Genomic DNA, 15,553 nt, shown 5'->3' with positions numbered 1-15,553 from the left:
CTAGGGAAAGAGTGTGTGCCAAAAACAAGCAGTTAGATTCAGCATGGAGGCTATTTAAGCTGCTGAACACAGATTCATAGATTCTAAGGCCAGAAAGGACCATTATGGTCAACTAGTCTGACCTCCTGTATATCGCAGGCTACAGAACTTCCCCAAAATAATTCTTAGAAAATAAATCCTATCTTGATTTAAAAATTGTCAGCGATAGAAAATCCACCACAACCCTTGGCAGGCCCGCCATCAGCAATTTCGGGCCCCAGGGCAGAACAGTCAATGGCCCCCCCTAGAAATGGATGGCTGAGGTTTATGACTACTTTTTATCCTATTGATAACACATAAGAACCCATTATGCATAAGTCATGGTGTTGCTTGCTCTAGTTAACCTTCCCTTTCCCCCCTGCCAGTTACAGCACCAGTGTTAAACAAATTGTGAGCCTAACTATAAGATGCAGAATTTGTTGTTTTGAATTATACATTTATATTAAATACATACATTATGGAATGAAATTTATATAAAAAAACATTTAAAGAAGCACAAAGTAAGAAAACCCTAAAGTATCAAGTAGGCTAATTAAACGCCTAATCGTGATTCATGTGTAATCTAAAGACAAGGAAAAAACTGATATACAAGATGTAACTGAACAGGACCAAAGTTAAAATATACAATACTTGTGCTGCGGGACATCAACACCTAGAGCAATGAGGAGACAGCAAGCATGGTGTGCCAAATCTACCCGGAGATCTTAGAGGCGGCGATCTGAGGCAAAGGCCGAGGCCTCGTTCCCTGGCTGAGCTGCAGAGGTGGTCCATCATCCTGGGTTCACGATAGCAGCTCGTGAGCCAGTGCTAGCGGCAGCGAAGGGGAAACTAGCCCCGGCTGCCTCTTGGTAAACTTAGGACAGCTGGATTGGGTGGCTGAACTTGCTGGCTTGTGTTTGGTCACGAGCTGCAGCCCTGGGGGAGAAAATCTGGTACCGCAGAGGGACCTTGTTCCTCTTCAACGTCTCCCTGTCATCAGCCCTGCAGCCTGAGAGCCAGCACGGCAGGCACAGCGGCTCCCAAGCAGCCAGAGGGGGCAGCAAGCTCCGCAGTTCCCAGGTTGCTGTTGCTGATGCTCTGCCAGGCAAGCAGGGTGCAGCAGCACTCTGGCAAACTGTTACTGTCACAATGAGGGATGGCGCTCTGTACAGAGCAGCAGGAAACTGGGTTTTTTTTTTTAATTTTTAAAAGTATCTAGCCCATCCTGGGCCCTTTTAAATCACCAGGCCCCTGGGCAATTAACCCCTTTGTGCCATCCCCCTGCCTCCGGGCGGCAGGCCCGGCCCTTGGTGAATTGTTCCAATGGTTAATAACTCATCGTTAAATGGAAACAGGAAGTTAAGGGGGAAAAAGCCAATAAGGTTAAGTGACAAGGTTTTAAGAAGTTATTTGAGCCAAACAGGAATCCTTCAGAAAAGGGGATCCAATTCTTGTGAAGTCAATAGACAACAGCATCAAACTACAACAGGTAACAGGTGCTGGAACTACGGGTGCGGGGAGGGGGGGAGGTGCTGTAGCACCCCATGGCTTGAAGAGGTTTCCATTATTTACGGGGTTTACAGTTTGGTTCAATGGCTCTAAACACACCCGCTATAAAAACTGTTCCAGCACCTCTGGCAGGTAGAGTGTAAGATGAAAATTAGGAAGCCTAATAGGGTCTACAGAGTTTGAAGATCAAGTAGCCAAGGACACAGAAGTAAACAGGAATCTCCAAGTACATAAAAAAACAGGTAGCCTGAAAAAAGAGTCAGCAGGACTGGTAGACTAACAGCATAAAGTGTACAGTTAAGGAAGATTGAGGATAGGGACATTGCATAGACACTAAGTAAAGATGCTGGGAGTAGATCTGAGCTAATAATGGATTTTATCATTCAGGGACCAAATGGAAAAATCCAGAAAAAAATCTGGCTTGATTCTAAACAAAACCAATTTTTTTCCTTAAATGTTTTGTTTAGATGAAAAACTTAAGATTTCAAACAAGACATTTTCAGGTTCTCCCTCTCTCATTTTTAATTGGTCAATTTTGAACTACAACATCATTTAGAAATGAAACATTTTAACTGAAGTTTTCCCTCCAGCTTTTTTGTTGGGTGAAACTGTGTGTCAAATTTGACACACAGTTTTGGTGCATCAAAAATAAATAATTGTGTGAAAAAAATCTATTTCTTGAGAAAATTTCACCCAGCTCTAGCTGGGAGACACCTAACTCTTTCTATATAATGAAGACGGGATACTGGCAGAAACTGAGGTGTAAAAAAGGTGCTAGAACAAAGTAACACATTAAAAGCCAAGTCACCAGGACCACCATTCCAAAAGGACTTAAAAATGATGTGGCTAAACTGCTAAAGAAAAATATTCAGAGAGAAATCCTGGCCACACTGAAGTCAGTAAGAATTTTATCACTGATTTCAGAGCCCGGACTTCTCCCTCAATTTCCCAATCAAAACCTTTTACTACACTGGAGGACAAGTGAGGCAAATGTGATAATCTTTAATTCCCAGGATCACTCCTCATGTTTTTTTGTTTATTGTTTGAGATCAGGCTTTTCTGAGTAGTTACAGTTAATTTAGTGAGTTTTACTTCAGTATCATGTAAATTGGTTGGAATAATCATTAAGAATTAAATTTTAGTATTTAATGTGATGATAGGGACAAACCAAGCTTCTGTAACAATGATTTTTTTCTTCTCTCTTTCAATTGATTAGAATTCTTTTAAAAATAGTCAAAATAATGGCTAAATAAAAGAACAGATAATTTTTTTTTAAATTCCAGATAAGCTTTCACAGTGATCCTCACAAGAGGCTATTAAGGAAACTAGAGTAGCCATCGGGTGGGAAGTTATACACCATCATGAATTAGAAACTGGTTAAGAGATTAAAAACAATAGGAATAAATGGCTGATCTTTATTATGGTAAAGAAATTAACATATGGGTCCCTCACTGGCCTGGTCTAAACTACAAAGGGAGACCAACAGATCTGCTGCCGAGCCGCAGGCCTACTGCTTTTACAAGAGCTAAATGCCATAGTTGACAGACTCCACCAACGCTCTGCAGAGCACTATGGATACCTTGGAGGAGCCAGAGCCAAAAGACCCCTTCTGTGAACAGCAAAGAGGAGAAAGATGGGACACATGCAACTGGTGGGGTCCACCTATGCCACGAGCTAGGACCATTTGAGACTCCACTGCACTCTAATCAGTCCCACCGGCTGAGCTTGATGCAGGGGAAGGAATCTTGGGTAAGTGTGAGAATCTGTTTTTCATTACTATATTTAAATGTACAGATGCTACCCCGCCCAACTTAGCAGGACACAGGTATCGATTTTTCATGATTTTATTTGTACGAGAAGAGGTCGTAAAACAAATAGGTAGAGTTCGCATCCGCTATTCATACCCTTGTTGGGCGAGACTGGACTGGGGGGTTAGGGGATGGGACAGGACTTGCAGAACAACTTATGTGCATATTGAGGTACCTTGTATCCGCCTGAGAGATCTCAATGAAACTTTCACAGAAAGTCCTCTCCCAGTTTCTAGGAACGGCAGCCTTATTTCTTCCTCCATGATAGGGCACTTTTCCATGCCAGTCTGTGCTGACTTCAGCAGGCACCACTGCAGTAACCAAGCTAGCAGCATACAGGCCCAGGCGGCTCCAGGACACCAGCAGCAGCTATGCATTTTCTGCCTGTGATACCCTTGGGAGCGAGAGATCAGAAAAATCACCAATGCACGTGGAAAACAGTGCCAGTACTCGGTGACATGTCCATGTACTCAACCCAATGGAAACAGGCAGAAATTGTACTGCTTCATGTGACTGAACAATTCCTTCCTCAGCCATACTGAGACTGGGCATGGGACTGGACAGCAGTGCAGTGTTGAGGTGCTCCAAAGCGGAAATCTCATAAGCATGTCTTATTTAAAATTTTAGGGGAGCAAGGGAAGGAGTTCTGACCCTTAACTTTTGCTTTCTGTTGTTACTATAAATGATAACTCTGTTTTATCTGTAGCTGCTCCTGTTGCTGCTTTGAACACTTGACCATGATAAGGAAGAGAACGAACAGGACTCAGGAGGATATGTTTACCGAGACCTTGCAAGTCACCAAATCACGAACAGAGAGACCTGGATGGTGAATATTTCAGACAATATGGAGAAAGAAAAAGCGTACAGGAGAAAGGCCCAAGAGTCACAGCAGGAAACAGAGAGGGAGCTGTACCAGGACATAATGGGGCTTATCCAGCAGCAAACACAAATGCTACAGACTCTCCCTGTAAAAGCCCTGGCTGGGATGATTTAATTGGGGATCGGTCCTGCTTTGAGCAGGGGGTTGGACTAGATGACCTCCTGAAGTCCCTTCCAACCCTGATATTCTATGATTCTCGTTGACCTACAAGTTCAACAAACACAGGTTCCCCTCCTGTTGCAGTCAATGGAGAAATCCATTTCAACAGCTTCCTACACCCCTCAACATTCCACGTGCCATGATGGGCCACATCTCTATACTTCCCATTTCACATCGGGGTTAGTAAGGACACCACAGCTTCAGATGAACCAACAGTGGCTTTCACAGATCAGTGTATGGTAGCCAAAGTGGGGTAAAATAGACAAATGTTCTTTCCCCTTGTTAAGTTCTGTTCCATTAATTTTTTTCAGAGGTTTTTATTGTATTTTTCAGTTTTGGTATGAACAAATTTTTTTGGAAGTTAACGTGTTATTTCAGGAGATGTGTTGTAGAATGCCTAGCACTACTCAAAACACCCACAACTTGTTTATTGTACAGGGTGACAGCACTCATAGGATCAGTGACAAACACTGTAATAATTGTAAGTGTACACCAAGTACTACACAATCCCTTACAGACCCTGAAACTTCAGGGCCAGGTAGAGCACCAACACACCACATTACTGTGGTTGACTGTTAAAGTGCTCTTTCAATGCATTCCTCAGCCACATAGCTCCGCCTTGAGCTCTTCTAATAGCCCTTGTGTCTGGCTGTTCAAATTCAGATGACTGCCACTTCTCTCTCCATCACAACAGCCATTTTCCCCCATTGTTTCACAGATATTATACAGGACACAACAAGCTAAAGCCATTGGGATATTTTTCCCCACTGAGATCCAATCCTGTAAGTAAACACTGCCACCAGCATCTCTTCAATCTACCAAAAGCACATTCAACTGTCATTCTACACCTGCTGAGCTGGTAGCTGAATTTCTCCTTGGTGCTTTCAAGGTGGCCAGTGTACAGCTTCATTAGCTAGGGGAGCAAGGGGTACGCAGGATTCCCCAGCATCATTATTGGCATTTCAACCTCACCAGTGGTAATCCACTGGTCGGGGGGGGGGGGGGAGGGAGTACCTGCTTCAGCTTTCTGAGCAATCCTGTGTTCTTAAAGATGCATGTCATGCACCTTCACTGACAACCCATAACGTTACTGGTGAAGAGTCCCTAGTGATCCACCAACATTTTTATAATCACAGAAAACTAGCCTCTTCCGTTGATGTACTATGTGGCAAAATAAGCTGGGGCCAAAATAGGAATATGCATGCCATCTACCCCCCCGCTGCAGTCCAGGAACTCCACTACTGCAAAGCTATCTACTACATCCTGCTTGTTACCAAGTCACAGGCCTACAAAGCAGATGACAACTAATAGCTCTGCATGACAACAGCCCCCATTGTGGACTGGCAGCAAGCCGGCACTGCAAGCTTCCACAATACGATCACCATTAGTTTCTCAACTGTCAGCGAAACTCTCATTCTGGCATCTGAGCTGGCGGGCTGGTGTGAGCTCAGCCCACAGATGCAGGAATGTGGCCTTTTGCATCTGAAAGTTTGGCACCCACTATAATGTAGGTTTGGGACAATGAGTAATATGATCCAACCAATCAGTGCTTGTTTCTTAGACCCAAAAGCATCACTCCACCATCTTCTGCTGCTCAATGAATGCCACCGAAAGCCTTGAATTGGTTTTCACAATGTGTCCCACAGGAAATGGTCCTCCACAAAATTATCATGTCCCCCAATGCTGTTCTTCCTAAGGCTCTACACATACTGAAGGAGTGTGCGTCCTGTGTTTCCAACACTTATGACCATAGTGCATATCTACATGGGCTCCATGCTTCTGTCAGAGATAGCAGATACTGAAAAATGCTGCAGGGTGTGTGGGATTTTAAAGATGAAAAAATATGGGATATGGATGGCATTATGGGGATTTGATCCCCTTGCTCCCAATCACGATTTGTTCTGCTGCTCCCTCCATTGTCAAAATGTCCCAAAAGCCAATGACCCAAAGAAGGTGATTGGTACACTAGGATACCTACTCACGCTGTATCACACTGTGCATTGACACAAGCAATCCTGGTGAGCATGCGCAGCACTGACACAAGAAGCCAAGTATGCACACGCATGAGTGATACACTAACTGCGGTGGCTTTATGCCAACATACTTTATGTTTGTCTAAGTTTGTAGTGTACACACGGCCATAGTTGTGTACAAGAATTAGTAGTGTTAATATATTAACAATCTGGAAAAGGAGATAAGCAGCAAGGTAGAAAAATTTACTGGTGACAAAAGTTATTTTGAATAATTAAGAACAGATAAGACAAACTTCAGATGGTCTAACAAAGCCAGGTGAGCAGGCAGCACAATGCCTAGCAGTGCAATTCACTGTTACCAAATGCAAGGCAATACACCTTTGAAGTAACATGTTAAACTAGGGGTCTCCATTCCATGTCCTCATCCTACCCCCACCTCTATGCTAGGGGTTCTGACACACCCATGTCAGGAGTTCGGTCTTCCCCCATTAATCTGCCCACTAAGGAGTTCCCAGAATGCAACCTGGACGTAGGACTGCTGAGCTAACTGTCCCACCAACCTGGGGGGTCTCCCTCTCACACTGTGATGCTGTTGGCAAGCTACAAATCACTGGCAGGTACTGCCCTTACACAGACATCCACAGGCAGGGACACATCCAACTGAGTTACATGAATGCTTCTCACAGCCACTAATGAACAATGGAGAGGCTCCAGCCAATTCCCCCCCATCTCCCCAGCCTTGCACCCTAGTATACCGTCTTGCCCTGGTTAGAAGCCTGGCCAGTGTAAGTTCATTACCCAGTCCACCCCTACCTCGATGTGACGAGGACACGCACTAGCCTTTGTAAACTGACCTGAGATTTCCCAAGCACTTTAATCAAAACACGTTAGTTTAGGTAAAATATAAAACAGATTTATTAACTACAGAAAAATAGACTTTAAGTGATTATAGGTAGTAAGCATAACGGTCAAAGTAAGTTACCTAAAAAATAAAACTAAATTTGCAGTCTGAGTTCTATAAATTAAACAGGATTTGAATCAATCAGTATCTCACCCTGATAGATGGTGCAAACAGACTACAGATCTTCAAGGCACAGGCTGGAACTGCCTTCCAGCCCAGGACCACCCTCCCAGTTCAAAATCTTTGTCCTCCAGACATGTTTCCAGGTGTTGAGTTGTGAGGGGAGTGAGAGCAAGTCATGAGGTCACTTCCCCTTCTTTTACAGTTTCTTCCAACTTGCTGGAAAGATCTTTTGATATGAGGTGAGTCAAGCTGTCTCTATTGTATACATGCTCTAAGATGGTTGTTGGGAGAGTGGATTCCCTTCAATGGGCCATCAGTGGGTCTTGCTACTCCACTTTTGTACCTGAAAGGCTAGTTGTGGGTGTTCCCAGCCTCACAACATATTTCAGTAACACACAACAAAATTTCATAACTTCACATACAAAGACAGTACATACAACCCAACAGGAGGATATTAGTGTTCAACAGATCAAGACTTTTAAAATAATACCTCACAAGGCATACTTTGTATGAAACATATCAATTATATGACAGTGGTGAATATGCAGGTTCCAGAGTGCCACTTTCAGGTACAGAGTGCCACACAAGGGTTCTGTGGGCCCCCCAACAACAGTCCCTGATATATTACAATTACGGCCACACAGAGCCTCTGCCACGGTGAGCATGGGGAAAACAAAGGGGCACAGAGCCCCAGGCACAGACTAGAGGGAGCTGCAGGGAGTCCTTGAAATAAAAAGGGGAAGGAGGGAGGCACACAGAGTTTGTGAGGTAGAATGGAGACACACCAGCGGCTCCATACATTGTGGTCAGCCTAGAGAAAGCAACAGAGTATGTGACCCTCTAGTTAAAAACTGCTAGCATTTTAAATCAGAAGAACTTTTCCCTTTTTCAGCTATGTTGTTTCCTAGTAAAACCATAGCAATGTATCTTCACCTTTAAGATATTACAAAATGCTTTAGCACATCCATGAGAACACTAGCTAACTAAAAAGTTTAGTTTTCAGAAACTGCTTTTGGCTTTCCCAGATATGAATTTGTTTATTCAGTTTGTCAAATTAAGATTTCTCCCCTACACCAAAGATTCGTTTAGAGATGTTTAAAAAATAATACCACCTTAATAACTATTGAAAGCTTTATTTAACAATGATAAACCAAGGACTAAAAGGGCATATTTTCACTCTGCAAGACACACATGCCCCAACATTAACTAAACATCTCATTTAGTGATATAGCAATTACTGACAGGAACCAAACGTGATACCTTATACAAAAAAAAAATAAAAATAAAAATAAAACCTATAAGCCTGCACGTGCTACCTTCTTGATCTTGGTCCCTGTACACAGTGCATGTCTCCACAGTTCATCTAACAGGTTGCCCAATACTGAGAATGACGCAGGCAGAGCTGGACTATATACTAGACTAACTGCAAGAAGGCAAAACACATATAGGTGTGCAAGGAAACAATTTGTAAAAGTAAATTTAATTTATTTCTGAAAATTGTTTTTAGTGTCATACAGTGTAAAGTGTTATAAAAATATTTACCTTAGTATTGGTCCAGAAAAAGGACAAAATAACTTAGTTTCCTGCTTCAAAAAACTAGAAGCACTTGCTGCATAATTCTGGGGGGTCCAATTTATAATGCTAAATTGACCTTGCAACTCAGCACTGCAGAAAACTGTGCCTAGCCTGCAGCAAAGCTCTGAAATCCATCCATCAAATATTAACTCTTATCTAGAAAAAGAATGCCAAAACAAGCTTTTTAATACCCTGCCACCCCTAGTTTTTGATAGATTGGCCCAGTGACCCAACAGGACTTTCTTGCCATACTGTATGAGATAGAAAAGGAGTACTTGTGGCACCTTAGAGACTAACCAATTTATTTGAGCATGAGCTTTCGTGAGCTACAGCTCATGCTCAAATAAATTGGTTAGTCTCTAAGGTGCCACAAGTACTCCTTTTCTTTTTGCGAATACAGACTAACACGGCTGTTCCTCTGAAACCTGTATGAGATAGGGAGATGTTTTTCGAGGAAATGGTGACAACATGCTGATTGTTCACATGGTATTCCTTAACCAAAAGATCAGAGTCCAGTTCACAGTACTTATTTTTAAAGTCCTACATGGGCAGAGGGCCAGCTACTAAGTCCCTCTCCCTCCCTCCCCAACCCCTTCACATTACATTCGGCAATGACACTAAAGCTAATGAAACTCAGATTCAAATTCATGGGTGGGTAGAGCGGAGGGCTGTCAGGAGTAGCAGCCGTGTTAGTCTGTATCTGCAAAAACAACAGGAGTACTTGTGGAGGGCTGATAGTTGCCAAGTCTGCTCTCCACTAGAAAGGAGTTCAGTAACAGTCTTGCCCCATTTAGGACAGATTATAAATTCTGTTCATGCTGGATTTTGCTAAATAATCATGTGTCACTGACAATGGTTGCTTGGAAGTCATCCACTGGGACTGGAACACTAAGTAAGCAGCTTAAACCAGAGGTGGCTTCTTCCTCAGAGGCTGAATTATGCATCTGTTTTTATAAGGTGTCCATACGGTAAAGGACGTTATATATGTGTGCAACAGCTCTTACAGGATTTTTTATTATTAGAGATAGGCATATAACGAGAAGTAAAACTTACATCACATTAAAAAAAAAGTAGAGGTTTCCAATTGTATCTAGCATACACTGAAGGAAACTAACCGTAGCATTAACTCTGTCCAAACTACCAGCTTTAAACTATCTTAAGGAGTATCAGGCCTACTCTAACCTTTTCTGAGAGTTTGCAGTGGAATCCCTAGGCAGTCGGCAGCGTTTTAAACGCAGCAGCAGTTAAACACTGGCAAACTGATCTATTATACTGGCACTCCTACTATTGCTACCACCAGTGGAGCTACACTAGTGGAAATCTAAGAAAAAACATTTAGTATAGATTGAGTTTAAGAACATGCAGCACAATTTACATCCATACCACGAAGATTCTGAACAGTATTTTAAATTTATTACAGAGCAGTATTTGAGACCTGCTGGTGGTTAACCTCAAACATGGTTCCAACTTGGAAGGTTCACTTACACCTAGGATGTCCAGACAGCAAGTATGAAAAATTGGGACAGGGTGTGAGGGGTAATAGGCACCTATATAAGAAAAAGCTCCGAATATTGGGACTGTCCCTATAAAATCGGGACATCTGGACACCCTACTTACACCCCCTCCTCTCCCCAAAAGAGCCATGGTAAATTCATTGACATAGTTCCTAGAAGGGTAATGTACATGGGTTAAACCAGCTTTGAAAGCAGTTTCACTAAGGTCTGGTCTACATTATAAAATTAGGTAGGTTTAACTACATCCATCAGGGATGAGAAAAATCCATACCCGAGTGGAGTAATTAAACCGACCTAAGTCCCCATGTAGACAGCACTCGGTTGACTGAAGAATTCTCCCGTCGACCTGACTACCGCCTCTCGGGGAAGTGGATTACCTATGCTGCCGAAAGAACCCCTTCTGTTGGTGTAGATGTCTATACTGAAGCACTCCAGCAGCACTTTAAGGGTAGACCAGCCCTAACCCCTGACTGACTTGGTTAAACTGATCTAATTTTCTAGTGGAGACCAGGCCTAAACATAGTTTAACCGTTAAAAATACTTTTTTTCTTCACTACCCTAGAATGAGACCCTTCCCTCCAGATCCTAAGCAATACATTTCTCAAACAACTTCTACCGTGAGACTGAACAAAGCTTTAGAAAAAATAATATGGTAAGTATATTATAAATTACAAACATATTAGCAAGAATAGTAAAATTTAAGGGCACTGTTAAACTAACTTACACTCCCAATTTGGATTTGGGAGGGAAAATACACAAAGGTTGGAATATTCAAAGCCAATTAGGGGATTTAGTCATAACTCCGATTCATTTCGGTGGAAGGTGAGCAGCTAAGGAGCGGGTTTGGAAGTTTTACCTGGAGGATCTGACACCCAATATTAGCATTGATTGTTCCCTTTACAGCACTGTGAAGTCACAACTAAAACGAAACAAACGTGACGCCAACCAGCACAGCTTCACTGTCCAAAGTTGAATGGGGGGTGGGGGGGGCGGGGGAGCCCTCATTGAGGAACGCTAGACATGGAACATATTAACAGCTTCTTAAAACAACTGAAAGAAACAGGGACAAGGGGTTTTCAACAACATTCACTTTACAATTTTCTCAACACAACCCGCCCCACCCTTCTTTGGGATCCCTCAAAACACCAGCGTTATAGGTGGCAAGAGGATTTTTTTTAAGAGCAAGGCGAGCCAGGCAGCAGCATCTCCCCTTTGCTGCCACACCACCAGGCGAGTCGCTCTCCAAACGCGAGGTTTTTTCTCAGTACGCCCCAAGTGAGACTCTGCCGCTGAGCGCTTGGCAACTGCCCGTGCGCAGCCAGCGGGCCCCGCGGTACCACTGACCCTCTCGGGCCTCAGGCCCCCACAAACCTGCTGCGGGCGCCGCCAACGCCCGCCAGCGCCGAGCGTCCCCCGGCGCCGAGCGTCCCCCGGCGCCGGTTTCACTTTCCAGCTCGCTTCCACTCTCCAGTTCCCGGCAGCCCCCCCCCCCCCCGCTTAAAGAGGTCACCACCCCCGCACCCGGGATACCCTGCCAGGCCCGGCCCGGCCCCCAGCCCGCTCGCCCAGCCCCTCCACCGGGCACCCCGGTCTCATGCCACCACCGCGACCACAGGGCAGCCTCCCAGCCCTCCCTGCAGCTCGGGGGAGCCCCGGGGGAAACCCAACCCCCTCCACTGGGTATCCCGGCCTCATGCCACCAGCGGGACCCTCCGCCAGCCTCCCCCCGGGGCAGCCCCCCTCCAGTCCCGGCCCCGTGCCGCTCTGCGGCCCCTGCCCAGCCCGACAGGCAGCGGCCGCAGGTTCCGCCGGTGCCGTGCGCGGCGCCCCCCGTGCCCCGCTAGCCCCTGGCCGGGCGTCGTCGGGAGCCCGGTGCCCTGCGCGCCATGCGCCGGCCGAGCCCACGCACGCAGAGGTGACCCCGGCCAGGCCCGCCGCCCCCCTACCTTGTAGGAGTCGGTGGCGAGCAGGATGTTGAACTCTGCGCCTGCCGCTGCACGTTCCATCTTGCCGAGCACGAGCCGCCGCCGCGAGCAGGGACAATCACAAACGGGCTGTGCCGCCGCCGCCGCCGCCTCCCCTCGCTGCCAAGAGCCGCCCTGAGGGGTGGAGCTACTGCTCCACCTCCCCCCCATTAGATTTCGACCTGCGACGGGAGGAGGTGGGGCTATGACGTCACGCAGAGGAGGGCGGGGCCTGCGCGTCCACGCATCCTCGGAGTGAGCGGGGCGGAGTCAGCACTTCACGTTCTCTGTCGTAGGACTCGATCGCCCGGCTGCAGGAAGGAGGCGGAGCCGAGGCGGTGACGCCACAAGGGTAGCCACTCTACTCTCTCTTTCTATTGGCTGGAGTCGGTCCCCTGAGCTGGGCGGCCGGAGAGGGAAAGATGCTCAGTCAGGAGAGCCGGTGACCTAGCGGGGGGCGGGGAGAGAAGAGAAGGGGTGTTTGCGCATGCGCGCTGGCGCAGAGCTCGCTGCTTTCGATTCTCCGGAGCTGCGGTGGGTGCGGGGAAGTGGCTCAGGCCTGGCCCTGGCCGGTTTCTGCTCAGCCCGCCCCGCCCTTGGCTGCGGGGCCGCGGAAGCCCCGGGCGCTGGGCTGCTCCGGGGTTCCCGCCCACGGCGGGAGGCCGGGCCCCGAGGACAGCTGTTTCGCAGCGGAGGAGTGTCCGGAGCAGGGGTGGGTCCGGATCGTCTGTGGGGCCAGCGCGGCCGAGAGCCCCGCTCTGTAGAGCAGCAGCTCCCCTCAGCGCTGCTGGGAGCCCCGCTGTAGCTGCCGGGCTGGCTGGGGCTTGCCGAAGGGGAGCAGGGCGCGCAGGCCGGCCCGGAATCCCGTCTGAACCCCGCATGAAGAGGGCTCAGGGCTGCCGCAGAAGTTACTGGTCCTCTGCGACGGCCTGCAGGAGAAAGTTGTTTGGAGACACTTCGGCTCATCCCTCGTCAAGAATGCCACGGCTCCTGCCCCGCCGCGGGACAGAGCCTACGTGCCTCGGCCCGCCCCCCAGCTACGCCTGGGACACTGCTCCTACTCCGGAGCGGTCCCTGCAGGGTGGTCTCTCTTCCCCAGGGGAGGCATCTGCTGCCACATCTCTCCTGAGCGGTGGGGCTGAGTTCTGCACACACAAGCCTACCACGACCAACTCCTCTGCGCCCCCCTCGCTGGTTTACCTCCTGTGTGGCAAATGCTCTGTAGAGCTCCTTCGTCATGGCAGCCAGGCCAAATTTGCGTGATTGGCCTGCCTGGCATGTGGCGTTCAGAGTTAGCCCAGCTGCCCCTTCTCCAGGAGATAAATCAGGAGCTTTTTGGATGTAAACAGGAGCCTCTTTGACAGAGTGGGAGATGGTCAGTACAAACACCACAGCCAGCACACACACACTAACCCCAAGCTTCACTCTGAAGTCTAGAAAGTCTGAGTCAGTGTGAAGCAATAGGAACACCTACAGGCATGGGTGAGAGGTCGTTTTGTATTGAATATCACCAGATTCAATCTTCACTGGTATTCACTGTCTACTGTTTAGCTTTTAATTTTTTTTCCACACACACAACTGTACAAATTACGTCTGTTACTCCTGTGGGAATTCTATGCCACTGTGTAATGCAGAATTTTGCAGAAATTAATGTGGATTCAGAATTTACTTTCCCCTACAGAAATGGGCTGCAGTGGTGCTAGTTACCACTAGGGGCCACTGGACCCAGCAGAGCCCAGTTTGCACATAAGACACTGCTGGGGGGAGTGGGAGGGAGCTAGAGCAGGGGTGGGCAAACTTTTTGGCCCGTGGGCCACATCATGGTGTGAAACTGCCCCTGGAACCCCCTACCTGCTGCCGCCCCCTTACCATGCCGCTCAGAGCAGCAGGAGGTCACTGCAGGGAAGAGGGAACAGCAGGGGAGGGGCCAGGAACTAGCCTCCCCAGCCAGGAGCTCAGGGGCCAGGCAGGACGTTCCTACCTGCTGCCGCCCCCTTACCATGCCGCTCAGAGCAGCAGGAGGTCACTGCAGGGAAGAGGGAACAGCAGGGGAGGGGCCAGGAACTAGCCTCCCCAGCTAGGAGCTCAGGGGCCAGGCAGGACGTTCCCGCGGGCCAGATGTGGGCCATAGATTGCCCAGCTCTGAGCTAGAGGGTACCTGGCAGCTGCAGTTCCCAACATGCCCTGAGGGAAGGAGAAGGTGCGGTGCAGGAAACTCTGCAAGCCTGGGACCAAGCATCAGGCTGTTTCTCCCTCTGGATCTCTGGGGGAGGAGGGGGCGGGTGGCTGGGCAAGGGGGAGGGAGGCTCTGTGGCTGGGCTGGGGGGGGGTGCAGGTGTCTGGCCCCCAGCTGGGATCTGGGGGTGGGGAAAGGGGGCAGAAAAACAGGAACTGGGTTGTCATAGGGGTTTCTTTAACTCTCTACTCCTGGAGGAATTTTTGTGTGTGTCTGTATTGTTACAGACATACTTGCTGACAGGTATTTTGAAATAAATTACAAAAATAATTGAAACTGTTGTGATTATGTATTGTTATTTTAACAAAATTTGCAGATTTTTTTTTTTTTTTTTTTTTGGTGCAGAGTGCCCCCAGGAGTAATCTGTGTGAGAGCATGGGCTTTTAGCCACTAGCTTTTAATATGCAGGAGGCAAGGGCCTCCACTTGGGAAGATTCCTCCTCTGCCTTGAACATTAAAATACTAAATGTTATTCTATTCTGTATAGGTTTTCAGTTATATAGGCTTGTCACTCTGAATCCTAGGATGGCTTTAGTCAGTGTAAAGAGGGAGAAACAGCTACAAGCATAGTAGGGAGCCTTTTTTCACTAAAATATCACCACGTTCAGTCACTGTGATTCAGACTATTATTGTCGAATTTTTGGGATCTCAGACATTTTGACTTTACAAATTACACCCTTACAATGAAACTGTTGTATGCATATTAGTGTAGAGTATGAGGGAGATTACACAGATGGTAGAACTTGGCTGAACTGCTACATCTATACAACAACACAGGCTTTCAGGTACTAGTTATTGAATAATACACACGAACAAAATCCTCCAGAAATACCACCAGCCAAAGCTGACAGTGCTCATCAGAGTACCTGTGGGCCAGCATGCCCAGGGACTAT

The 15,553-nt window shown here is 47.2% G+C and overlaps 1 protein-coding gene and 1 long non-coding RNA gene across 2 annotated transcripts in view; both read right to left on the bottom strand.

The window, feature by feature from the left end:
* NAMPT (nicotinamide phosphoribosyltransferase) overlaps positions 1 to 12,610 on the bottom strand; it is a 62,313-nt gene extending 49,703 nt beyond the window's left edge. Inside the window, exon 1 of the mRNA XM_048836349.2 lies at positions 12,407 to 12,610. Coding sequence (XP_048692306.2) covers positions 12,407 to 12,595 — 189 coding nt within the window. The 5' untranslated portion in view covers positions 12,596 to 12,610. The remainder of the gene's footprint in view (positions 1 to 12,406) is intronic.
* Positions 7,245 to 11,943, bottom strand: LOC125630432 (uncharacterized). Its single transcript, XR_007354668.2, has 2 exons — positions 9,372 to 11,943; positions 7,245 to 9,197 (listed from the first exon to the last, which is right to left on the bottom strand). It is a non-coding gene; the product is annotated as an uncharacterized LOC125630432 (long non-coding RNA).
* Positions 12,611 to 15,553: the final 2,943 nt, after the last annotated feature.

The sequence above is a fragment of the Caretta caretta genome, chromosome 1 (genome assembly GCF_965140235.1).
Source record: "Caretta caretta isolate rCarCar2 chromosome 1, rCarCar1.hap1, whole genome shotgun sequence".
Taxonomy (NCBI): Eukaryota; Metazoa; Chordata; order Testudines; family Cheloniidae; genus Caretta; species Caretta caretta.
Note: the sequence above shows the minus strand (reverse complement) of the source record. Positions and strands in the feature narration are given on the sequence as shown.